We start from the raw sequence: 25,166 nt of genomic DNA, 5'->3' as shown, positions 1-25,166 counted from the left end.
GAACGAGATAGTCCGTCACCGAACCTTGAAAGTCCTCCGCATAACGAATCATCTGAAGAAGAGCAGGAGAATGAAGACGTGAAAGACAAAGAAAAGAATGCTGGACTGGAAGTAACGGACTCAACAGAGAAGGAAGAGGAACTTCACCAGAGAAGAGACGTGCTGGAAAACAAAAAGCAAAGGTGAAACTCATCTCACATTTCATGTAGGCCAACATGTTTACCAAGTCTGTCAGCAAATCAGTTCATAACATTACTCTGGATATCATACAAGTGATTTTCACACTTAACTGAGAAAGTATTTAGTAGCTGATTTTTTAAATTTCAACAATGTCCTTGTAATAATGAGCCCTCAGGTAGCTTCAGAGCATTTTACCGTATAGCAGATTAGCACTTTAGCTATCAGTCTGCTGTCTACAAACTTGTTTCCAGAAGTAGCTAGCAGCAGTTTTCTACTTTCTTATCACGTAGTTGAACTATTAAGAGCTTTGGAGCAGGACATTTTAAAAATGAAGTAAAAATTGGAGCTTATCAAATGCCAAACAAACAGGCAACTGTTAGCTAACAAGGTCGTCATAATCACGTCAAATTTAAGTAACAGATTCTTGTGCTGCCCTCAAGTGGTCAAAAGCATGAAATACACTTTTTTGAAGCAAGACTGTGTGTATCCTAATGTTAGCAAATCTCCTAAATAGAGCTGCATACCTGAACTGTCTGAATAAGTCAGTTGTTTTATCCCTTTATTAGTCGCCTGTTAGCCTGTTACGTAGGCACGATAGTCCTGCAGTGAAGCTGGTCTGAAAATGTAAAACTTTCCCACAGGTGGTATCAGAAAGGTTAGTGCGGCTGAAAGAAATAACTCCAATGTCCCTTTTCTAGAAAGCACAAGAAAGACTACATTTGAGACAGCATCATACATTGCATAAATTAAATCAAAAGCCAGTCAGGAATATGCAAAAAAATAAAATGTCTTGGAATATGTTTTTATTAATGAATTAAAAGACATCCCCCAAAATCTAAAAATTGTTACTTCAAGATCAAGAAGCACAAAAAACATTTTTCAAATATGCTCAAAAGGAACTGTTGATGTACAAACAGACTAAATACTCTTAAACCAAGCGTATGCACCCCACATATAAACGTCTAAATCTTTTTTTTCGTCATTTATTTGCAGTGAAGAGACGGAGGGAGATCCCAGTGTTGTTGAAGAAACACAAAGTGAAGAAGAACAATCTCTCACTTTGGAGGCATCACCTCTCGTCTGCCCAGAGTATCCAACGCCCAGCAGCGAGGAATCTAGCAATTTGGCAGACGTCAACGTTGAGGACCCTCAAACTGACTATCCAGCGTGTTGTGCTATTTTCAAACAGGAAGAAAGTTCTGACTTTCCTTTAGAAGACTTCTCTGTTTGTGTAATAGAAGAGCCCAGATCCCAAGGAGAAGATGATGAAGATGAAGATGAAGACAGGGTTTCCAAAGATGACCTCAGTCAAGAAACAGTTGAAGGAATAAAAGAAAGTGATGACAACATGAAGGAAGAAACAATCATGGACGGCTATGAGGAAGACAGCAAAGAGGAGGAGAGTGCAATTTTGGATGAACTGGATGATGTTGAGGAAGATGGGGGGATTACTGAGTGTGTTGTAGAAAGTGTTGTAGGGGAAGAAGAGGAGGGAGAGCAGAGGGAAGATACTTCAGGGGAGAAAAATGACGAGGAAAGAGGGACAGCTGAGACAGCTGAGACAGAAGTTAGAATAGAGAAAGAGGCAGCTGAGGAGAAGCTCCCAGACCCAGAAGAGCAGCAAGTTTGTGAGCAAATAGAGACAGACGTACCAAATGCAACTGAACTAGATGAAGCAATTCAAAAGAAGTGCGCTAAAAGCAAAGAAGCAACGCAAAACGACCAAGAAGAAGGGGTTTCAAAAGAAGGAGAAGAGGAGAACCATGACAAGAAGAGAGGTGATGAGCAACAAATAAGAATAAAAAGTATAGATAAAGAACTGATAGAGGTCAAGTCTGGCATAAAGGCAATGAAAGACGGTGAAAAACACGAGGGGAGTGACGGTGTTAAAGGTGGGGTTGGTAGAAAGCTGGTCGTCTCCAAGCAACCGAAGTTTTACCAAGTGAAAGCGGTGCCGGTCGTGCCTCCGAAGCCGCAGCACTGCAAAATCACCGCCCTGACGCTGAAACACCAACAGCAGCAGAGAGAGAGGAGAGACGCAGACAGAGGGAGAGAAAACACGCTGAAAGTCCAAACAGAAGGGGATCACGTATGCGCAGGAGGGCAGAAGAAAGACGGGGACGATGAAAGTGAGGGGGAGGGGAAGAAGGAGCAGCCCGAACTGAGGGGAGGAGAGAGAGAGAGGGAGAGGAGGAGGGATCTGGATGAAAGTTTAACGAGGGACTCGAACAGAAACAGTCCCCTCAGCATGAATTTTGAAGAGGCTGTTGCCATCATCACCATGAAGCGGGAAAAGGAGAAAGAGGATGAGAAGGAGAAGGAGAGGCAGAAGGATTGGGGGAATGAAGTAGAGTGAGGACAGCTTTTTTTTTTGTTTGTTCAAAGTTTGGAATGAAACTGATTTAAATGTGCAAACTATTTTTCAGCATGAAGCATAAAGGGCAGCGCTTGCCTTTTACTGATGGAGTGTTTTCTTTCAGGGTAAATATCATCAACAGTATTGTGAACACGATGCTAGTAGATAGGTTTACGTTTTATTTTAGTCATGTGAAGAAACTTGGATTTCAGTCATGAATCGTATAGGTTTTTCATGGGAGGATATTTACATTTGTAAGACAGGAAACTGTAGAGAGCTGACACAAAATGAGGGATGACATGCAGCATATGTTGAGCTTTATCCAGGGATGACGATACGTTTTCACCGTCTTTGATCCCCTATAAGTCCCAAGGACGCCCAGCAACTAAATACACGGCCCCAAATGTATGTTCTACTGTAAAGTCAAATTAAAGAAACAACAGATGGGACCAAAAGGTGAATGCTGCTGAAACATATGGAGGATGGATTTTTTTATTTTTTTATCAATACACCCAGTAGTTTTATAACTTCCTATCCTTGGTCTGAAAAGCAAAACAATGAAGATTGAAAGATTAGCGTTCAATCCTCACTCTGTTTGCACTTGTCTTCTTATACAATACTTATGATGGAAAGTATCTGTGTATAAGTTTATCTTAGATAAATGGTCAACTAGTGAGATGGATATGAAATATTTTTTTAGAAGAGAAAGGAAGATGAATGAAATGTATACTTTTGGAGTAATATTTGGTCAGTGTAAGAACACATAAAACATTCTTTTATTTGTGTGAATAAAAATGTTTTAAGACCAGTTCTGGATTATTTATGACGATGACGATGATGGTCATATTATGTTTTTTGAAATAATTTAAATATATATATATATATTTTTTTTTCAAGATTTATTTTTGGGCATTTTTGTGCCTTTATGAGAGAGACAGGACAGTGGATAGAGTCGGAAATCAGGGAGAAAGATTTCTGGATTAATTAATAACAAAATTTAAAAAAGCAAATACATCCTTTGTTTTTTTAGTTGAATAATTTAGGAAGTTGTGAATGGCTCATTTCAAACCTGTGCTTCATGAATATTTACATCTTGAATATTTTAAAAGGAATACATTTAAATTATAAAATGAGCACGAGGAGACTAAGTTGTAAAATAATCCTGTTCCTGTTTGAGGTCTAACAATATGAAACCGTCTCATACTAAATAACTAAAAAAATTAACCTGGCCAAAGCTGTGCATTATTGGAAAATAATAATTATAAAATAATTACTATTTGATACAATATGTCACATTTTTTACATCTTAAAACATATAAAGAAAGTTTTTTTTTAAAATGAGACACGGTGACGTCACAAAATACAAGAAAAAAAAAACACGAACAAGAAAGACAAAGACAAACAAAACACAAAGAAAGAGACAAAATACACAGATTATAAACAACTATATGCACACAGAGATTTGTATTTCACCTTTATTAGAAGAGTTACGTCGGTTGACCTTACGTCACATCCGCCGTTTTATTTCCCCGGAAGTAAATCTAAACAAGGCTCGCTGGGAAGATGTTTCGCCTGTTTTTTTTTTTTTACTGCTGGAGCACCAACTGTTTGCTATAAATAAAGCATAAACACTTCGTTTCTGTCGATCCTAAATCTCAAAAGCCAGGATGTCTTTCCCGTCCTCTGTCGGTGCGCAGGTGGCCGCCATCATGGACGTGTTGGCTAAAGCCGCGGTCGCTGAAATCACGAAGCTGGTGGAGGACGGCGCTGTGGTCCTGCGGCTGGAGATGTGTCAGAGGGACAGCGAGATCCGGGAGCTCAAGAGAAGCTTGACACAGATGGAGGTTGAACTCTGCAAAGCTCAGGAGGCAGCACAGACCCGAGCCTGTGTGGACAAGCAGGAGCAGACAGACGAGCAGGTGCCAGGTGAAGGTGAGGCTCTGCAGGATGAGCTCCCGACTGCTGGTCAAAACCAAACTACGTCCAGAAACTGTTCATTTCACATTTTAACTTCACTAGAAACAACCCGCACTACATGCAGGCGATAACTTTTGATGCTGAACGACTTTTTATGATTCCCTGTTAAATTCGGCTATCATACAGGGCACGATATTATTATCATAAATTAAAAAATAAGATATTATTAAAATAAATTAAAAAATAAGATATTATTATAAATTAAAAAATAAGATATTATCATAAATTAAAAAATAAGATATTATCATAAATTAAAAAATAAGATATTATTTTCATAAATTAAAAAATAAGATATTATTATAAATTAAAAAATAAGATATTATCATAAATTAAAAAATAAGATATTATTTTCATAAATTAAAAAAATAAGATATTATCATAAATTTAAAAAATAAGATATTATTATCATAGCACAAAATTAAAAACACTATATTGTGGATTGTGAATTGGATGAAATGAACCATGACGTTATTTTTTTTTGTGTTGATTTTAAATTTCTTTTATTAGTTTATAAAGCATGACATGGCCTTGCACCAGACTATCAGATATGATTTTAGTTTATGAACCTGGACGGCCCCCTCACATCCTCCAGTTCCTCTCTCTTAGTTGTTCCACAGAGCAGGACAGAAAACCTTTCAGCTGTTACGCTCTGAGACTGTGGAACAACCTTCCTGAGGGTCTGAGAGGAGAATATCGAGATTTTTAAACGCAGTCTTAAAACTCATTTATTCAGTCTAGTGTATATCAATTCAAATCTTAACATTACTGTATTGTCTTTTTTTATCCCACTACAATTTTTAATATTTTCCTCTTATGTATTTATTTTAATATCTTGTTGCTTTTATGTGTCGTATTTTATTTTATTTTACTTTTATACATATATTTTTTTTAATTCTTATTTGTGTGCCTTAGTCTCTCAATGATTTTATAAACTACTTTTTGTCAATAACTTTTCTGCACTCTTGTTAAGCAATTTAATTTGTCTGAAAGGTGCTACATAAATAAAGTTTGATTGATTGGTATTTAAGTGTTATTATGTCAGATGACTAACTTTAATCTTTAGGGCTACATCTTTTTGATTTTTTTAAGATGATTTAAAAAAAAAACGAAAACAAATTCCTTGCTTTATGTGACTAACAATCCATAACATGTAGAAATGCAATTTATTATCACTGAAACCAAAGACAGTCAGTGCCCAAGAAGACACATATACGCCTCCAGTTAACCCAACCAAAAAGCCAATAAATTAAAATGTCCAAGATCGTTTTTTTTACACCAATTAATTTACAATTAGTAGTTTCTTGTTTGGGTTCATAAAATGACAGAGAATGGTGAAAAGTGGCCACCGGGATGTCCTAAAGTCCAAGATTACAACCCTAAAATGACTCGTTATGTCAGAGCAACTGTCCAGTACAGTGTGTGCAGTGTGTACAGAGTGTACGGTTTAGTATCTCGAGTAGTTGATCAACCAATTGCGGTTTGAGGTCTCTTACTTGCTTGTCCCTTGTAAGCTCTTGAATTAAATGTTAAAACATTTACCTCACATCTTGCATCTTGGATGTGCTTTCATTATCAAGCTGTTTTTATTCAGGAATTGAAAGTGCAACTGGTCCTTGCTTTGTTGACTCACTCTTGCATTTTGTGGTTAAATCTCTTTCTGTCATACTCAGGTGGTGAAATGGAGGATCAGGTAACATTTGCAGTGTATCTGGTACCGGAGACTACTGATTCGGTCTGCAAGCCTGCAACACATGGAGCCGAGGAGAGCCGCGAGATGAGGCCAGTGGTGAAACAAGAGCCGCCAGATGAACCGGCCCCCCAGGAATCAACAGACAACACTACGGCGGTGAATATTTGCTTTGAGCGAGATGAACTGATCTGGCCTCCTCCTGCTTGTAGCTTGTTTGAGAACGGCTCTGTTGCAACGCAGGAGCAACAGATGTTCTCTCCTCACGTTGAGCAATATCCTGCACATAAAAATACGACTGATGCAGAGGAAATCACGGATGAATCCCGAAGTGTGCGGATAAAAGAAGAAATGGAAATAGAGGATACAATGGAAAACACTACAGGAGTGGATATTTGCTTAGAGCAAGAAGACCCGATCTGGCCTCCTCCTGCTTGTAGCATGTTTGAGAAAAGTCTTGTTGCATCACTGGAGCAAACACAGGTTTTTACCACACCTCACGTTGAGCGGTATGCTGCACAGAGAAATACAAACAATGCAGAGCAAATCACAGAGACATCCCTCAGTGTGCAGATGGAGAGACAACCAGTGTGCAGGGGAAGAACCACCGCAGAGCATTTAAATAATGAACATCTCAGGCATGTTTTACACCCTGCTGTCAGACAGGAGCAGTGCTTACAACAAGTCAGGTTGTTATTGACATCTCCTCATGCACAGAGACAAACAACCAATAGGATAGGACCCAACGTAGAGGATCACATCCGAGGTAGAAACAGCCCAAGGGCCAAAGCAGCGACGAATGTTTCGAGGACACACCAGAAACTGTTCACCTGCTCGGTCTGCAGCAGGGGCTTCCCCCGCATGTCTCAGCTTGAAGAGCACAAGGCCCTGCACCGGCCCTTGAAAGCTTTCAGGTGCCTCGAATGCGGGAAATCGTTCACCCAGAAGAGACGCCTCAGAACGCACCAAAGCGTGCACACGGGAGAGAGGCCCTACAGTTGTAAGATCTGCGGCAAGAAGTTTTCGAGGCAGGACAACTGCCTGAGACACGAGCGCTTCCACAGCGGGCTGAGGCCGCACATCTGTGAGCAGTGTGGTAAAAGCTTCACTGTGCTGAGTAACCTCAAAACACATCAAGAGACTCACCTGTTGGGGAGATAGAGCTCAGACAGTGGAGGCTTTAAACGACACATTTGAAAAGAATTCTCTCAAACCTTTATTTGTCCGGCCAGTATACTTTTACATTTTAACTGATGCAACAATCCTAGGCTGGGAGCAAAATGTAACATGCAGGTATCAGATCAGTACTTGGTTAAAACGTTAATGATTTAATTTAATTTTCGCATGAGTCGTTTTTCTGATGTTATCACAATCTTTTTGTAGCATTAAATAAAGCTTCTGGTGTCCTCTCCCTGGGTGATAGTTTGTAATGTTGATTTGTCTTCATGACGTTCTTTAAGAAATCTCAAGTCACTTTTTCACCTTCATTACACTCGAGTGGTTTCTGAGTGATTTATCATATTGCATCAGACCACAACAATTATGATTCAAGTTCATCGAAGTAAAGAGGTTGTGGGTTTAATGCAATAATTCATTGTGAGTTTTATATTTGCAACCCATTTCAAGTTGTACGTATATACACACTTTGTAAACCCTTGTTTATTATCATATAAATGTATTTATAGTTTAAATAAGTTTAGATATGAGTAAATAAAGACAGACATGTACTACATTAATTGCTATACCTACCTGTTTTACATTTTGAAATGTGCTTAAAGGTATATTTGTTAGTTTGCTTATATTACGATTCTATTTATTTTGCTTTTCTTCAATGGTCTTTGATTTGATTGAGCAGTTCATAAACATGCGAACTGAATACTCTTTATGTTTGTAACCTAAAAGTTGATAAAATGGTTATATTAACTTTGTGGTTGTCGGAGTGCATCAAATGTTTTTACTGCGTGTATTTTTAATACAGCTCTTTAAAGTCAAACTAGGAATATTGTGACCACCTTTACAACTGATCTTCAATGTTGGCTTAAAAATTAAAATTGGCAGTTTTTTACCTGACCTTCGAAAAAAAAAAAACAGTTGAGGGGTTTCTCTTAACAAGGTTGAAAAACATTTTCAGCTTTAAAAATATATTTAAAATTCTTTAAATGTTCAAATGTGTATGCTTTAAAATTAATTAAATGTGTTTATTTTATTTGTAATTGAATTGACTTATATACTTAAATCAGACTTTGAACCATAGACTGTAAATAATAATACATAATTTTTTACAGTCTATGCTTTGATGAAATTAAATGTGTTTGTTTTATTTGTAATTGAATTGACTTATATACTTATATCAGACTTTGAACCATAGACTGTAAATGATAATAATAATAATAATACATTATTTTTTACAGTCTATGCTTTGCGCCTATAGTCCCAAAAAAGTAAAAAAAAACGATATACATTTTTGTTTAAAAGTTAAATGATAACATGTGGGAAGAATTATATTGTGTTTTTATTTTTGGATTATTTTTTCAATGCGACTTCAATGTTTTTTTTATTTTTTTATTATTATTATTATTATTATTATTATTATTTAGCTTACCTCGGAAGTCCCTCGGCAATATGCGTCGCGTCTCTGTACTGATGTTTACGGTGACTGTGACGTCATTTCCGTTAACAGAAAAACCTCTGTTTATTCTTTGTACCAATTAGCTGCTGCTAGCGCAAAGCGGTTCACATTAAACCGAAACAGCAGCGGTTTCGGTGTCCGTTTTTCCAGCTTCGTCATGGCCTTTTTCGGTTAACCCGGGCGGCTTAAATCGCAGCTTTGGCGCCGGATATGAGGACACTGTTACTCGGTTAAAAGTTCAACGCTGCACGGTTACTGTTGGTTCATAACGATGTTGAACGGCGTTTCTCTGCGGGCTCAGATTACCTCCATAATCGATGTCCTGTCCAAAGCAGCCGTGGCAGAAATCGCCAAAGTTGTGGAGGACGGCATGGTGGTGCTGCGGCTGGAGATGTGTCAGCGTGAAAATGAGATCAAGAAGCTGAAGAGTAACATCGAGCTTCTGCACAACGAGCTGCGAGAAGCCCGGGAGAGAGTGACCCTGCGACCCGACCACCGGGGGAGAGATGGTAAGATGACTGTACACACACATTCAGCATGGTGGTGGTGTGTGTGGGGGGGGGAAGGAGGAGGACAGGGGTCTCACTGTGACACCAAAGTTTTCTTACCTCCTGTCTGATCTTTGTTGATGATCACACCTCTTTAACATCTCAGTGTATCTGTGATGCCACCAAACCTGGAAACTACACAATGACCTGCAAACATTAGATTTCTATTTCACTGTATTTATGTGTATTAGTCATTTGAGTGTTTATTGCATTCTGTCTGTACAGTCTTTTACATTTCACTGCACATCTGTATGAGCATGTGACAAATACAAGTCTTGAATCTTGAATCTTGAATCATCACATGTAGGATACTACCAATGATGCAAAGGAGGTTTTCCTGACAGAGCTGTGTCAATAACAGACATGCAGCATGTTTGACAGCTCCGTGGATGTCTCCTCTCTCTGCACTGATTTGTCATAAAATAACACATCAGAGTAAATATGTTTAATATGAAAACACTCCCTCATTGATCAGTCTTCATAATGGGCAGTCTCTCTAATAATACTTATAGTGATAGCAGTAGAGACTTGGGCTCCTTCCTCTCTACAACTGCGAGGAGCTTTTATCAGTTAAAAAGAATAAAAACAAATTTTACGCTTCTGGCTTTGTACCAATCAGAAGAGAGAAAAAGGGGCAGAAACTAGTGTTGTATTAACATAGTGGAAGATTAAGCAGATAATTAACTATCTATTTTCCTTGGGAGTCCAAAAACAAAACCAAAAGAGAGTGAAGATAATGTGTAATTTTCCGTTATTGTATTTTTATATTTAACTTATGTAAATATGTTGATTTTTAACTTCAATTTTTATTTGTAATAATTATATTCCCGTTCCCCTGTTTTCTTGAGCTGCTGCAATGCACAAATTTCCCCCACGGGGGATCAATAAAGTTTATCTTTATCTTAAAGATGTGGACTATATGAATAAGAGCTTTTTGCTAAATAAATTGATATATCAACTTCAGGGCACGGAATATCCGTTTTGTGATCACATGAAAAATGAGTTAATGCAGGTTTAAATTTACTATGAAATTGTTGTGAAATCGTGGTTTCAGGCGCTGGTGTCCCTGCACAATGTAGCTGTTGTGTCTCAAACAGTTGTCTCCATTTTTATGTATCTTGTCAAGAGAAAACTTCCTTTGCTTTAGTCTTTGATTTGTGTTTCTCTCACAGAGAAGTGAACGATCTGGAGAAAACGTGACATAAAAGTTTGTTTTCACACCAAACAGCTGCTGTGATGGGCGGGAAGGGAAGGGAAGTGCAAGAAATGTGACACGGCCGTACTATGCTCATTTTCACTTTGAGTTGTTAACTCTGGGTAACATCTGTAGTTGCCTTGTATGAATTGTCATTTCCAAAAAAAAAAAACACATCTATCCCATCCTGATGTCTGTGAAACCTTCAGTTCAGCCACTGTCTGACGAGTGGATTTCAGGTACTGTCTCTTTAAGGCCTCCCCTTTCCCTGCTAACCTGCTGTCTTCTGACTTTGTTTTCATGGTCAAACGAGAAAAAATGTCAGCAATGTGGGAGTCTGACACCAAAAAAAGTCATGAAACAAACATCGGTATCAGAATATGCAATCGGCTAAATCGTTATTTGAAACTTAAGTATTGGTATCTGCCCTGGTTTTTATAATAGGTGCATCCCTAGTAAGAACATGATTTTGTCTAAAAATATGGAACTGCTTCATTCTCAAACTTTATATATTAAAGGATTTTACACTAATCGACGGAATCATTTTTTAAACTCTCTGCTCCGTTTCTTTGTCACCGCCTCTCTCCAGATACTCAGAGCGACGTTGTGGAAAATGTGCCCGTTGAAACAGAACAAAGCCGCCTGTCCTTACCTGAGGTGCAGGTGAAACGTGAACCTGTGGAAGAAGGGAGCGAAGAGGCCGGCGGACAGTCTGACCAGCGGGCCTTGTATGAAGGGGAGCGTGCCCGATGGAGACCGGAAACACAAACTCAAGCCGGACGCAACAACTCTGAGTATTTAAACGCGGGACAGAACCCGACGTCGTATCTTCCCGAGTGCTCTCTGGACTCCCGACTGGCCGGACCCTGCAGCGGCTCGGGCGGGTTTCAGCAGAGCCTGTGGAGCCGGGGGCTGCTTGGAAACAATCAGTACCGCAGCTCGTACAGCGCAGTGCGGAGGAGGACGACCAAGAGGTTGATGTTCAAGAAGGGCTTCCTCTGCCCGTACTGCGGTAAATACTTTGAGCGCTCGGGGCACCTGGAGAGGCACAAGATGATCCACACTGGGGAGAAACCGTACCGCTGCGAGATCTGCGGCAGGCGCTTCAATCAGAAGTGCAGCCTAAAGGAGCACATGAAGATCCACAGGAGATGTAAGTATGAATTATCACAGCAGAAGAAGTTCTGACCTTCCTTTTGCTAATAAAGCTGCGTTTCCACTTTCATAATTGTGTGCAGGGACTTTGAACCTAAAGATGTATTAGGTGCGTTCCCACTGCAGGTACCAGGGACTTTGTTTGACCCACTATGAGGTCCCTGATAGACAAGTAGTCATCACTAGCTTTTTTCAGACTGCTTCTTTTTTTTTTTTCTTCAAAAAAGTGCCAAAGCTCAGCCGTCATCACGTCTTTGAGCATTCATATTGATTTTGTGTCGGCGTCAAATTAGTGACCCAGTCTGTGTGTTCACAGCAGGAGTTAAACACTGACACACACACACACACACACAGAACTTTCTGGTGGCTCCTTTGAAACCGTATCACCTCTTTAACGTCCCTAACTTTTTGTACATTTGTACATTTTTGAAGTCTTAATGTGATTCACAACAGGAAGTCAGCCTCTGACACTCCCCCTGCATCACAGAGTTAGCAGAGGTAATCTATGTGGTTTAGGCGAGTCGACAGTTAATGAGGGGGGGGGGGGGCTGACAGCTGTGTTCACCTCACTGCCTTATAAGAAGAGCAGCTTTATCCACTCTGCCTTTAACGGTAAGAGTCAAACAAACGAGCTGTTAAAGTAACATCCTAGCTCTGCTAATCAAATCACCAAACAGAAGGAGGAGTTGAAATATCACAAGATAGTAAGAGGTTAATTATTTACAGAACAAAGATATTTCAATCTGTCCTAAATATTGAGGAGACAAAGTGTTAACTGAAGCATATTTTTATCAGGTCATTTAAGTGTTATAATTAAAGCGCTCATATTAACTGCATGATTAGATACAAGTACTCTGTAGTCATTGAACAAAAAAAGAGTTTTAAACTTGCCTCATGTTTTTATCAAAAGGGGGTAGGGTAAAGTTCCCTTCACACATGCAGCTCACCTGGAGTTGGGGCATCCCACTTGAAAGACTGTAGCCTCTGTACATGGGGCGCACGCACTAACCACGAGGCTACAGGCAAAATTGGTTAATTTTTTGGTGTGGCTGAATGATTCCTTTAACAATTGAATGGAAACAGGACTAATAAAGTGTACACTTAGAGCAGCCAGGTAAGCCATGTTTGATTATTATATCAAACTTTTCATGACCTACCTTTACCGCTCAAATGCTAAAAAAAGGTTGTGGGTTCTTCTGAGTGGGTGGTTAAACCGCCTGTGATGACTTCTTTCTATTCCAACAGGTGTCCAGCCACACCCAGTTGAGATCCAAATGATTGAACAGAAGCAGATTCCCGATGTGACTCCATGTCCTGAAACTCATCCGCCCGAGACAGAGAGCCAGAAGAAAGCTGAGGAAGCCCCGCCGCCTAAGAACGAGGACACAACACCTGTACGAGTCAAATCTGAGCCTGCAGAGGAGACGATAACTCAACCAGTGTTTGAGGAAGGGAACCAGGAGATGGTGGAAGGAGTAGACGACCTCAGTGAGACGACATTTCAAAGAGACGGACAGCAGTGGATGTCCACGCCTCAAGGACAGAACGGCTCAGAGATCAGTAGGACAGAGTATCTCAGCGGCTCAGCGCAGAGCTCCTCGTCCTTCCCTGGGATATCTCAAATACTCTCCACGCCTGTTGAAGCGTCTTGTAGCACATTCTCCTTTCCAGGGAAACCGTACGGGGAGCATAAAAACAGCCTGCCTCCTCAAACACCGTACGCATCCTCGGACACGCTCATGCTGTCAGGTGACGCCGGACTGCACGGCATGGCGGGATCCACGCTGAATAACCACATGCAGAGAGGAGGCGTGTCTTTTCAGATGATCAAACCGAAGAAGTGCTTCCTCTGCTCGTACTGCGGGAAGATCTTTGAGCGAGCCGGTCACCTGGAAAGACATTTACGGATTCACACCGGGGAGAAGCCGTACGGCTGTCATGTCTGCGGGAGGTGCTTCAACCAGAAGAGCAGCCTGAAGGGCCACATGAAGACGCACAGAAATGGTAAGAGACGAGCAGAGCCATTCCCAGATAACATACCGCCTGCAGCGTCAGCTATCAGTTAGTTTAATAATAAGTCTTGCTCGGGAATTTAATATCTTAATACGTGCTTGAGCCATTTAGTACGATCAGATTCTTTCAGTTTCGCAAAGGTGAGGGGGCTTTTGACAGACGGTAAGGTCAGCTATATCAAATCATTTCACTGTTCTGATGGAAGGGACTCACTACATGCATGTGATGGCCAAAGATTCTCTCAACAACCTCTGCAGACCTCCACTGAGAGGCTCCTCCCCAGACCCCTCTTGATTCTTTACTGACAGGATTTAAGGAGGTGTGTTTTCAGACAAATGTAATGTTTACAATACAAGTCACCCTTATCCTGATTCCATTAACATGTCTAGATGTCTGGTATTGTTATAATCAAATATAAAATGTAGATGTTGATATTGGAGAATCTGTCACCATGGGATATTTGGGCATTTTAGTAAATAAAAAAGATGAGCATATTCGATTTACAAACAAAACAATGAAATTAAAAGGGTGAAGCTTTCAATGAGTTTTGATGAACTAATAGGAGAGTGTACATGTTTAATAATATTTGAAGACAAAAATGTGATCATGTTGCATTAAATATGATCAGTATAATTAGCTAAAATGACCAATTAGATCGTTAATTCTAGCCTCAGGACACACCACCAACTCCTTAATTCCATTCAATTCATTTTTATTTAGTACATTTCATACAAACGTAAACTCAATGTGCTTTACAGAAGACGAAGATAAAAAAAACTCATTTAAAATAATAAACAAAAACAAAAACATGAAAAAAAAGAGAGATCAAGACCCAAATGTCTGAAATTTTTCAACCAATGAGATTTGTTTAATAAAAACATGGTGCAGTTTGGACCTCGGACGGTACACAACGTGACAGAACAAAGAGACGGAACAAAACAAAGTGCTTTCAAAATCTGTTTGACTTTTATGTTCCAGGCACATATTTGTGGCCCACTTAAAACAGCCCTGACGACCCACTTTTGGGTCCCGACCCACCAGTTCAGAACCACTGAATTAAGTTAATAAAAGACAAAAAAAATTTCTGGAAAAGCGAACTTAATAATTTCACAAAAAAAAAACATGATTATTTTATTACGGGTTAGTAAAAGTCACATGGTAGACTTCTCTTCTATAGATAAGCACATCTACATCTTGTTTAGTGTGAATTATCATGAAAGATTTAAAAAGCTTCAACCCTCATTGTGAAATATATTAAACCCAACCATTGATGATGACAAATATCTTTCTGAATTTCTGAATCTTAATGTTCATCTATTAACTGTATTCTGCTCTTTTAACAGGGGAGACCACCGACATGCTGGAGCCACATCCCCTCATGTTTACAATGCCTGATAATCATCTACTAAAGGACCCGGCAGCTTCTGAAGAACACGTACCCGGCTCCACGTTCACAGAGGCAGCTGGTGAGCAGGCAGTGATGGTAAAGCTGGAGCGGAGCAGGGAGGATTTTCAGGCTTTAAATCAGGCCGGGGACGATAACGGCACAGGAGCACACGACCAAATTCAGCTGTGGACGTCTGAGAGGACAGAGAGGAGGAGTGATGCCGATGATCAAAACGTGTGTTTACTTGTACCTGATGTCAAGTATCACATCAGTCCTGTTACCGGAGCAACCGGTGAGCAGGGATACACTTCACCAGATCAAGACCTGCCTTTCCTAGACCACAAAGAAAAGGAAGACATGATGCACAGTGATCAGTACTCCATTATGGGGGGAAGTTCTGATCACACTCTAGCACCTGAGTTACAAGACCAGCACATCATACAAGCCGTGACCGTGAACGAGTACACCGCTGTGAGTGATGGGAATCAAGAGGGAGGGGTGTTTGAATTTTCAATGATCGCCTCGGGCAATGACGAGGACAACTGTGGAGGAGACGCGACCAGACAAAACTGCTTCATATGCTCGGCTTGTGGGCAAAGCTTTGATAGTTTCAATTTCTATCAAAGACATCAGTGTCAAACCATCAGCGAGCAATCCTTCAGCTGTCACATATGCGGGAAATATTTTAACCAGATGAGCGTCCTGAAATTGCACCTTAAGCTGCACGTTCAATAAGATCACGTGTCATGTATACAGCAAGAAAAAAAAACACTGTAAAATATTCTCCACTTCAGCATTCGGTTCTGAACTGATCGTCCGATTGAATTCTGTCTCAGTGGACAAATCAAAGTGAGGTCTATAAAACTACTTGAAATCTTCCAAAAAAAAAAACCTTCAAAATCTACAGCAAACATGTTACACTTCCGCTCCTTTGACCTTCTTTATAAAAGACGTCTTCTTAAGATGACTGAACGTTGTTGAGTATTCTGAGCTACAGCCAAAGCTGTTGCCCTGAACAATAATAATTATAACTTTATTTATAAAGCACCTTTACACAGGGGTTTACATACAAGCAAATCTTACATCAGCACAAAGCAAAAAAAAAGAAAAAAAGATCAACATCATCAGAACCCGGGCGGCATGAACTGAGACCAGGAGGACCAAAGATGTAAAGACCTGAGGCCTCTGCTGTGAAGCAGGATTTATGGTTAGCGAGTTGAGTTCAGGGTTAACTCCAGATTTTCAAAAAATTTTTCTTGCATTTTGCAAATACAGCCGAGTCTGAATTTTGTGGTGAATGTCTTTTCTTATATGAAAGTTTGCTCGTGGAATTTTATGATCTGCTGATGACAGATCCTATGATTGGTCATATGCTGACACCGCCTCGTTCAAGCAAACATGCTCACGGAAACCCTTGGTCGGTAACCAGCTTTAATCATGTGACTGCTTGGCAACATTTCTTTTATTTAAGGTTAGTGAAGCCAGGTGAACGTAAAAATACTCCGTGTATGTTGAACTCTCTTCACAGTGTAGGCCTCAGGAGGACCACTTGTTACACTCGACTGATTATTATCTTTTATTTAAATTATCATATTCTGTTTAAAATAGCCAAATTAACATTATGTAACTGCTGACCATAGCAGTTACTATGGATGTAACGATACACTCACGATACTGGGTTTACGAAAGCATTTTATAACGATTTAAAAAATGTTTTTATAAAGAAATGAAATTGAAGTCGAATACAGTGGATATTTTTTCATTATGGAAAGTGACACATGAAAATTTGAGTCATGATGTCACTCATCTGAAATCCTTACAACACCTTAGCATGTATACACTCTGTGGCTCTTACACTTGTTTGGGTGAACAGGCTTCCCAGATTATATTAAAAACATACCCCCCCTCCTACACCCCCAGCTTTAAATCAAAGCCGTGGTTTCAGCCATAACAAACTCTTCTATTTTCCACCATGGTTGTAAGCATCTTCTCTTCAGCTGCTAATGTCAAGGCTAAAAACAGGTAGCACCCTCTGCTGGTCAAAATAGAGTATTGCAATATATGTTTTTGTCTCATTGGTTTAGATTGTCCATATTTAGAGTGATTTTTAACTGTATTGTGAGGTATCGTTACATCCCTACTAGTTAATGATTTATCAGACTTTTTTGCAATGTAATAATAAATGTAAACCGATAGTGTAGGTCTGTTCTAAATATATGACACTACCATTGAGTTTTAAGGTAACTAAACTTTTTCAGACCTATTAGCCTCGCTGGTTTGTGTTCCTTTTATTTAATTCATTTCAAAACCTGTCCTTTAAGTTTTGGATTATGAAGAAAATGTTATAGTATTATTATTATTATTTATAATACTAATAGTCTGCCATTTCAACACCTAAATCTTTGATAAGATGTTCTGCTGTTACTAGAGATATTGTAAGACTTAATTGTTCTCCTTTGGAGGAAGGTCCTGTGAGGGTAAAATATTTCTCAGTCATAATTTAAGGCCTTTGTTTAAAAAGAGTTGCAGCGATATTTTACATTGATGAAACAGACAGAGAGAAGTGTCTTCATTTTAAGTTGAACCGAAAACAATCCTCATACAGTAAAGTACTGTAAACCTCAACTTAATATGCCTCTAAAGGTGCACGTGTTTTTATAACAGTAGCTAATTAGTCTGTTGTTTTTTATATTGTCCGAAGGCAAATGTAAAGCAAATACTGTGATTCTTAAAAATCAAGGTTTTCAGTGATCTACTAGATGTCCAAATAACCAAATATGACAATGAAACATGATAATGTTATAATCTCAGATAGGGGAGTTCAAAGTCATGAAATTAAAAAATTAAATGTCCCGGGTTTTAATCCAGCACTCCTGTGTAAATGTTTATCAATCTGCCATTACCTGCCAAATATATTTTAATAAAGCATTATCTGAGTATTTTTACATTAAAATAACTGTATTTTCTCTTCCTTTAAAACGTCTGATGACTCATCCTGCACTTAGAGTCATTTATTTATTTTTCGACCAATTAAAAAGCTTTGTTGAAGCTAACAATCCAATCAAATTAATCCCAACGTTATGTCCCGCATTCTATCTTGTAATTGGTTTCCAATTGGAAATGCGTCACACCATGGTAGTAAGAAACTCTCAAATTTTGGTGATTTGTGCATAAAAAAAGTGCATTATGTCAACTTTACTCTTTGTGGAAGCTTTTACTTTAGACTGATTTTTGGGGGTTGTTTTAATGGTCTGTGATTTTGTCTATCAGATAGAATGTTTGACACGGCCAGCCTTAAGCACTGCACAAGGATGTTGTAGAAAAGCCATTAAATTGGTTAAGAAAATGGCTTTGAAGCGTTCTGAATATTTGCTGCTATTTGAAGTTGTTTTGTAGGAGGTGGCTGGACTTTTAAGAGGCCATTAAAATAGTTTGACGAAACTAACACTCCAGCTTAGCACAGAAGGAGCACCTGACGCAGCTGACAGTGTGACCCTCTAAGTACAGAGTGATTACTGCCCACATTTTTCACATGGGAACAGAATTTTGAACCTGTGGATTCAGAGGTTCAATGCTTTATTGCTATGTATAATAATGTTTCCCCTTTTATTTAATGTGTTCCAGTTTGCTGTAATTCAGTAGTTTGCAACACAAGCTCACTGATTAACAATTGTCAATCTTATATCCAATCGTAGCATGATTCATGGGTATAAAGTTACACATTTTACAAGTTAAATTATGTTAAAAAAGAATCAACATAAAGAAAAAGATGTAATTATCTTTGTTTAGCTTTTTTATTTTTAAATAAATTCAAGAAAACGTTGTGTAAAATGTGAAGTCTGGTATTGGTTATTTTCATATTTATTAGTGTAAGTACAGTATATGTTGTCTTCCTCTTTTCTGTTTATGTTACTATTATTTTATCCTTTTTTCAAGGCCTCCAGATTCATATTAAAGATGTCACATTTGATCTTCACAAAACAGAAGGGGACCCAAGGGGGAGCCTTGAAGGACCCCCATTTCAATCATTATAATATCAACACAAGTTTGAGATTTTTGGACTCAAGTTAACTGATTTTTAACCTGGTTGTTCATTGATGACCATTTTAATCATTCTTCTGTTTTGTATTTTTGTTTTACATAAACAGGGTTAAAAGGGTTACACTAGCGGACTGGCTATGTTTTACTTTTTAGAGTTGACCAGTACAGCCATCAGTGTTGATATTTTTAAGTGATACAAATGTAAAGCTGGGAACATACACTTTTAAATACAAGTGTCTTCAATCAACCATTTTTTTTTTTGTTTCTCGCAATCATGGCTTTTAAGATTAATGAGCATATTTTACACAGAAGCTCACGTCACTTCAAAGACTGTGCCCATGCCCGCCTGACAGGAAAAGGTAAGTCAAATTTAATTTTACCTGAAAATATGGAAGAGGATTAGGGCCCGGCCAACAGAAATAAAAAAAAAGCCATAATTAACTGTATTAATGGCTCAGAAAAAGAGCATGAAGATTTTCTTTACACTATGCAATACGCCAAAAATGTTTTAGAAATGTGAAAAATAGAGTTGAAATACCGAGAAAAAAGTCAAAATGATAAGAAATTGTATTTCAACCTAATTCTTGATATTTCGACTATTTGTTTCTACATTTCGACTTTTTCTCAACATTATGACTTTATTCTGGACATTTCAACTTCATTCACGAAGTTTGTCGCTTACAAAACAGCGACAAAAACGTCTCCTCCTTACTTTAACTCTCTCATCCAGGTCTACACTTCCTCCCGCCCACTACGCTCTGCCAATGAAAGGCGTCTGATCCAACCTTCACAACAGGGTCCTAAGTCTCTGACTAGACTCTTCTCCTCTGTCGCCCCCCGGTGGTGGAATGAACTTCCAAACTCCATTGGATCTGCAGAGTCCCTGTGCACCTTTAAGAAAAAGCTAAAGACCCAGCTCTTTCATGAATACTTACTAACTTAATGACGATGGTCTCGATATTATTGATGATGATGATGGTTGTGACGATTGTTTTTGTTTGATAACGATGACTTATAAGATGGTTTCTATACTGATTAGAGCTCTCAAGAACTGCCCACAAAGTTGTGCTTTGCCTCTGGTCACTTCCTGTCAGCACCTGTGTGTCCAATCAGACTCGAAGCTGATCGTTTGCTCTTACTGACATTGTTCCTTTTTTTCTAGATCCTTGCTTGTGTTGTTCTTACTCTCTGATGTACGTTGCTTTAGATAAAAGCGTCTGCTAAGTGAATTGTAGAATTGTATAATATTATATTTTACCTTTCTTCATGCCATTTAGACTTTTCTCCCTCAATATTTTTACATAATTCTGGAAATTGCTTTTCAACTTTATTCATGACATTTTGACTTTTTCCTCCTAAGACCTAATAATATGTTTTTCTCAAATCTGACTCTAATCGTCTTCCGTATGAAATACCAACAAATGAATGTAAAAAAGAAAGAAAAGGTAAAGGCCATAATGCCAGACTCATCTTGTCTCTTCCTCCTTGATGTATTTCCGCTGCGCCTCTATTCGTGTATTTACGGTAAACCCCTCCGCCACACGGAAGAAAAGGTTGCAGCTAGCTTCACACAGGGATGTCAAATGTTGCTGTACGTCGCTTATTTTTGCATTTTTTATCAAATTTAAAACGCGGAAGGACCGTCTAATCATACATCTGCCTCACACGTCACGTTGCATGCATCAATATGGCGACCTGCATTCCCTTTCAAACCCAGTTGTCCTCAATAATGGAGGTTTTGGTTAAAGCAGCAGTGTCAGAGATATCCAAACTAGTCGATGACAAATGTGCGTTTTTGCACCTTGAAATATCCCGCAAGCAAAGCGAGAATGACATGCTGAAGAGGAAACTGTTAATGATGGAGAACAAAAGTGCCCAGTTGCAGCGAGGGTTTGGTAAGATGCTCAGTCTTTGCTCATAATTAATGACTGCTGTTAATTGGGTGTTTGTTTACATTTTAACGCAGAGGTAACATGCATGTGGTCAGATGCACAGAAAGTAAAAGGCTGCAGTAAATTCTGTTTAAGAAAATTTTGTAAGTTGTTCTTGAGTATTGGAATCATTTCCTGTTTTCATGTCGTATTTTATTGTACAAAGAAAAAAAAAAAAGTATTTTCCCTTTTTTCTGCACCAGAGAACTACATGGACCGAGGAAGTGATGTGGGGGGAAGCTGTCCGCACCCTGCAGGAGATATGAAGGTCTGTGTTGTTTTTTTATTGTAAACATTATTGCACAGGAAACATGTTTTGTAGTCATCCATGAATCAAGGCCTGATTACAAACCACCAGGAACATTCAGTAGTTGCCCCCCTGCAAAGGACCACCAGGGCCAGGGCTGCCAGGTCTGTGTGATAACAACACCAGACCATTGGTCACCAAATCCAGCCACTAAACTAGCCCAACAGCTAATCAAGCCAGCCCAATGCAAGAACCAGTCAAACCTCTGCCACAACACCCTGTATATATTTCCTTTAAAGTACAATAGTATTGCTATCATCGTCAAATGTATTGCAATATTTCCTTCTTTTTTTTTTTACATTTATTTTATTTTGATATCCTTTATTAATCCCTGAGGGAAATTCGGGTTTACACTCTGTTATTTATAGGGACATGCTTCTCACACACATGGCCAGTATACCAGCACTGAAAGCAGTTTCCCCTACACTGCTGTTTAATCTACTTCCTAAATTGTTTAAGTTACTAAATGAGCTATATAACATACATTAGCACTTAAAATTTGCTCTGTGGATGTATGGAAGTAGAACGATTCATTAAAGCAAAACTAAAAAAAAACCTGGCAACCCTGCCCAGAGAAGGGCCCTCAAAATACCCTTGACCCCTGCGTGGATAAGGGTAACTAAGGGAGGTTGTCAAGATTGAAGAAGCCTAAAATCATCCTCTCATCTGCAGTGGCACTGATTCTTTGTTTGGTTGAACACAAGAGCAAAAGAGATAGATATAGCAATGTCTAAGTTTAATTTGTATTCTATTTTTGCAATATAGGAATTTGCCTGCAATTTCTGTTAATTAAAATATTATAAAATATATATATACCAATATTTGGTGCCTAGAACTTCTTTTGGTATCGTACAGAAGTCTGTCAACCCAATGAGCTGCTGTTTGCTAACATTTTTCTCTTACACAGCTTTACAGGATGAGGATATGTCAGTGTCTTTCTTTAGACTGCATTGCCTCCAAGTTGCCAAAAAAACTCACCAGTGCAAATTCAAATTTTCCAAACTTCCTCTCTGTAGTTTCCTGAGATTACAGATGCCACGGTTTCATTCACAATTAAGGAAGAGAGTCCAGATGAGACGCTGTGGATCACTGACTCTGCTGGACCTATGGGTAAGTCAAACGGCCCAGTAGTTTTTGCAACAAGTAGATCTAAAAAAAAATAGTGCTAAGCCTTTGTTTGAAATGTACCACATGTGTTGTCTTGTCACTTTCAGGTTCTGCTGTTTCATTCCCTAATCCAGCCGCTGCTCCAGAGAGCCAGCAGCTAGAAAACGGCCGTCGGTTAAACCCTTCAGAGGTCTCCAGGCGAAAAACATCCGACTTTGGTGAGTTGTATAACGCTGGGCAGCTTGCAGGAGACATCGGTGACCTTCAGTTTAACGTCAAGACGGAGAAGGAGGAGAACCAATCGGGATACAGTCGCGACGGATGCCAGCACATCGTGGGGAAGCAGAGTCAACTCGCAGCAGATTTCTCCATGGACGAACGAGAGAATCAGCTCTGGTCGTCCATAATCGAAGGCGAGGACATTGACGCGGGTTTTCCTGACTTTTCCAGCGTGGTGGAGGAGTATTCTCAAACATTCCCGGACCATTCTGATGCTCACCTGGGTTCAAATAAGTCGGCCGGTGTTCAGCAGCTGTCTGCTCAGAGGCCGTGTAATGGGATGTTCAACAGCGAGTATCAGAAGGACGCTCCGCAGTCGTCCAGTTTTCAGTCCAGACCTCAGGGCGCTCAGCCGCAGAAGGATCAGATTTACCCGCAGAGAAACCCGTCGCATGCTGCACATCTGAGACAGCCAGATCAACACTCGGAGAGGGAGGCCTCGGCTGGAGAGAGACATGTCGTAACTCCAGCGCCAAACACTTTCACATCGGGCAACTTCCACGCCTCCCACAGACCCCCCTCAGGCATGGCGCGGGGCTACGTCTGCTCGCAGTGCGGGAAGGCGTTCAGCCGCCTGCACCAGTTCAAGCTACACCAGCAGAGCCACAAGAGGAAGCGCGCATTCTGGTGCACGGTGTGCGGCAAGAACTTCCAGTGCTCCTCCCACCTCAGCATTCACTACCGCACGCACACGGGCGAGAAGCCGTTCGGCTGCGGACAGTGCGGGAAGAGGTTCACGCAGCAGAGCAGCCTGAGGGTCCACCAGCGCACACACAGCGGCGAGCGGCCCTACAGCTGCTCGCTGTGCGGGAAATCCTTCATCATGATGCACCATTTGAAGCGGCACAGAATCATCCACACATACAGCTGAGGGGGAGGCGCACAGAGAGGCATACTGCTCAGGTGACACTGAAAACCAAACGAAAGAGACATTCAGTTGCAGCTTTTTCTCTTTTTGGATTTATACCTATGAGGTATTTCTCACAGACTTTGTAAATTATGGCATATTTGACTATGCAAGATTCCTAGTGGATGGATTTGACGCTTTTTTAAAATTACTTGTCTTGTTGTTTTTATTTAAACTCAAAACTGAACTGAACCCAAAAACAGAATTCACAAATATCAGTATTTTCAAGACACTTCCTAAGCTAGAAATCCCAAAAAAAAACAAAGTCTACAAAGTGGAGTCATAAAAGGAAAAAACATTCCCACGGATCCCCTCTTTGTCTTACCTGCATATATACTGACATTCACTCATTGATGCAGTTTGTTTTAGCTTCTCCTGTAGAACCCGGCCTTACTTATCCCAGCACTGAAGCTGCAGAAGCACAAGATGCTCTTTAACCCCTTATGGATTCTTCACTTGTCATTCCTAGCCAGCGAAGCACCTCTCAGGACTACATTTGGTGTTAACATGAAGAAGAAGAAAAGAAAAAATAAACAACCTGCCTGCCTTTTGTTCCAAGATGAATTTTTTCCATTAAATGTTTTCCCAAAAGTCCTTCACCCTTAGGTATGATTTATAATAAATGTTTGTTTAAATTTGATGATATTTTTTTATTGTTTGTTCATCTACTCTGACAGTTACACGATTTAAAGGTCGTATACTGTATCATGCAAAATACACTTCACCAAGGTTTTAATAATACTAATATGTTTCCCCAGTCTGTCTACAAACCCCCCAATTATGAGTTTGGAGATTTTCCCTTCATGACATCACAAAGGGCTGTAACCCCTCCTCCAGGTGGGTGACACTCCCACAGCTAGGTGTTTGTTCTGCCCTCTGAGTCATCTTTCTCACCCTAAACAATACGGCATGGTGCAAGAAAGCCCAAGCTACATCTACTTCCAGAGAGGGGGCGTGGTCAGACACAGCTCATTTGCATTTAAAGCTACAGACACAGAAACAGCCTGTTCTGAGCAGGGCTGAAAGAGAGGGGTTTATAGACATGATCAAATACGGGATCAGAGTGGATTTAGAACAAGAAACTTCACAGATATGTTTCGGGGAGCTCTGAGACTTATTTAAACTTATTATAAAGGAGGATAATATGTGACCTTTAAAGTGTTAGAGGATGTCTCTTATAACAATCAATTTCTTAAAGAATATGTCATTAAACACAGTATTCATTATAACAGTTTGATACTCATAATTAGAGCTGCAAATCATTGTTTTCTAAATAACAACTTTATTTTCTTTTTAGTCTATACAACGGCTAAAAAAACTGCACACTGCTTTTTTCCAGCGCCAACATGACTTGTTAGGTTGCATGTGATGGACGTAAAGTTTACAGTTGAGAATAATTGACAGAAAGCAGGTGATGTTGGGAGCTGCATCATGTGAATTGTTTGACTTTGTGCTGATTTCATTTAA

The 25,166-nt window shown here is 39.6% G+C and overlaps 2 protein-coding genes across 3 annotated transcripts in view; both read left to right on the top strand.

Annotated features, from left to right (window-relative positions):
• Positions 1–3,344, top strand: part of si:dkeyp-68b7.12 (uncharacterized) — an 11,298-nt gene extending 7,954 nt beyond the window's left edge. For both annotated transcript variants that reach the window (XM_065953699.1, XM_065953698.1), the window contains exons 13-14: positions 1–182; positions 1,174–3,344. The exon at positions 1–182 is cut by the window's left edge and continues 423 nt beyond it. In XM_065953699.1, the coding sequence (XP_065809771.1) occupies positions 1–182; positions 1,174–2,536 (1,545 nt within the window). In that variant the 3' untranslated portion in view covers positions 2,537–3,344. The remainder of the gene's footprint in view (positions 183–1,173) is intronic.
• A 122-nt stretch (positions 3,345–3,466) lies between these two features.
• Positions 3,467–24,339, top strand: LOC109997454 (zinc finger protein Xfin). Its single transcript, XM_065953398.1, has 10 exons — positions 3,467–4,468; positions 6,184–7,356; positions 9,045–9,338; positions 11,162–11,725; positions 12,973–13,731; positions 15,084–15,859; positions 20,817–21,063; positions 21,303–21,367; positions 22,423–22,516; positions 22,621–24,339. The coding sequence occupies exons 1-10, from the start codon at positions 4,204–4,206 to the stop codon at positions 23,661–23,663; spliced, it is 5,280 nt and encodes a 1,759-aa protein (XP_065809470.1). The 5' UTR covers positions 3,467–4,203; the 3' UTR covers positions 23,664–24,339.
• The last annotated feature ends 827 nt before the right edge of the window (positions 24,340–25,166 follow it).

This window comes from Labrus bergylta, chromosome 4 (assembly GCF_963930695.1).
Source record: "Labrus bergylta chromosome 4, fLabBer1.1, whole genome shotgun sequence".
Classification (NCBI taxonomy): domain Eukaryota; kingdom Metazoa; phylum Chordata; class Actinopteri; order Labriformes; family Labridae; genus Labrus; species Labrus bergylta.
The sequence above is the reverse complement of the archived record's forward strand: the minus strand, read 5'-3'. Positions and strand labels throughout refer to the sequence as shown.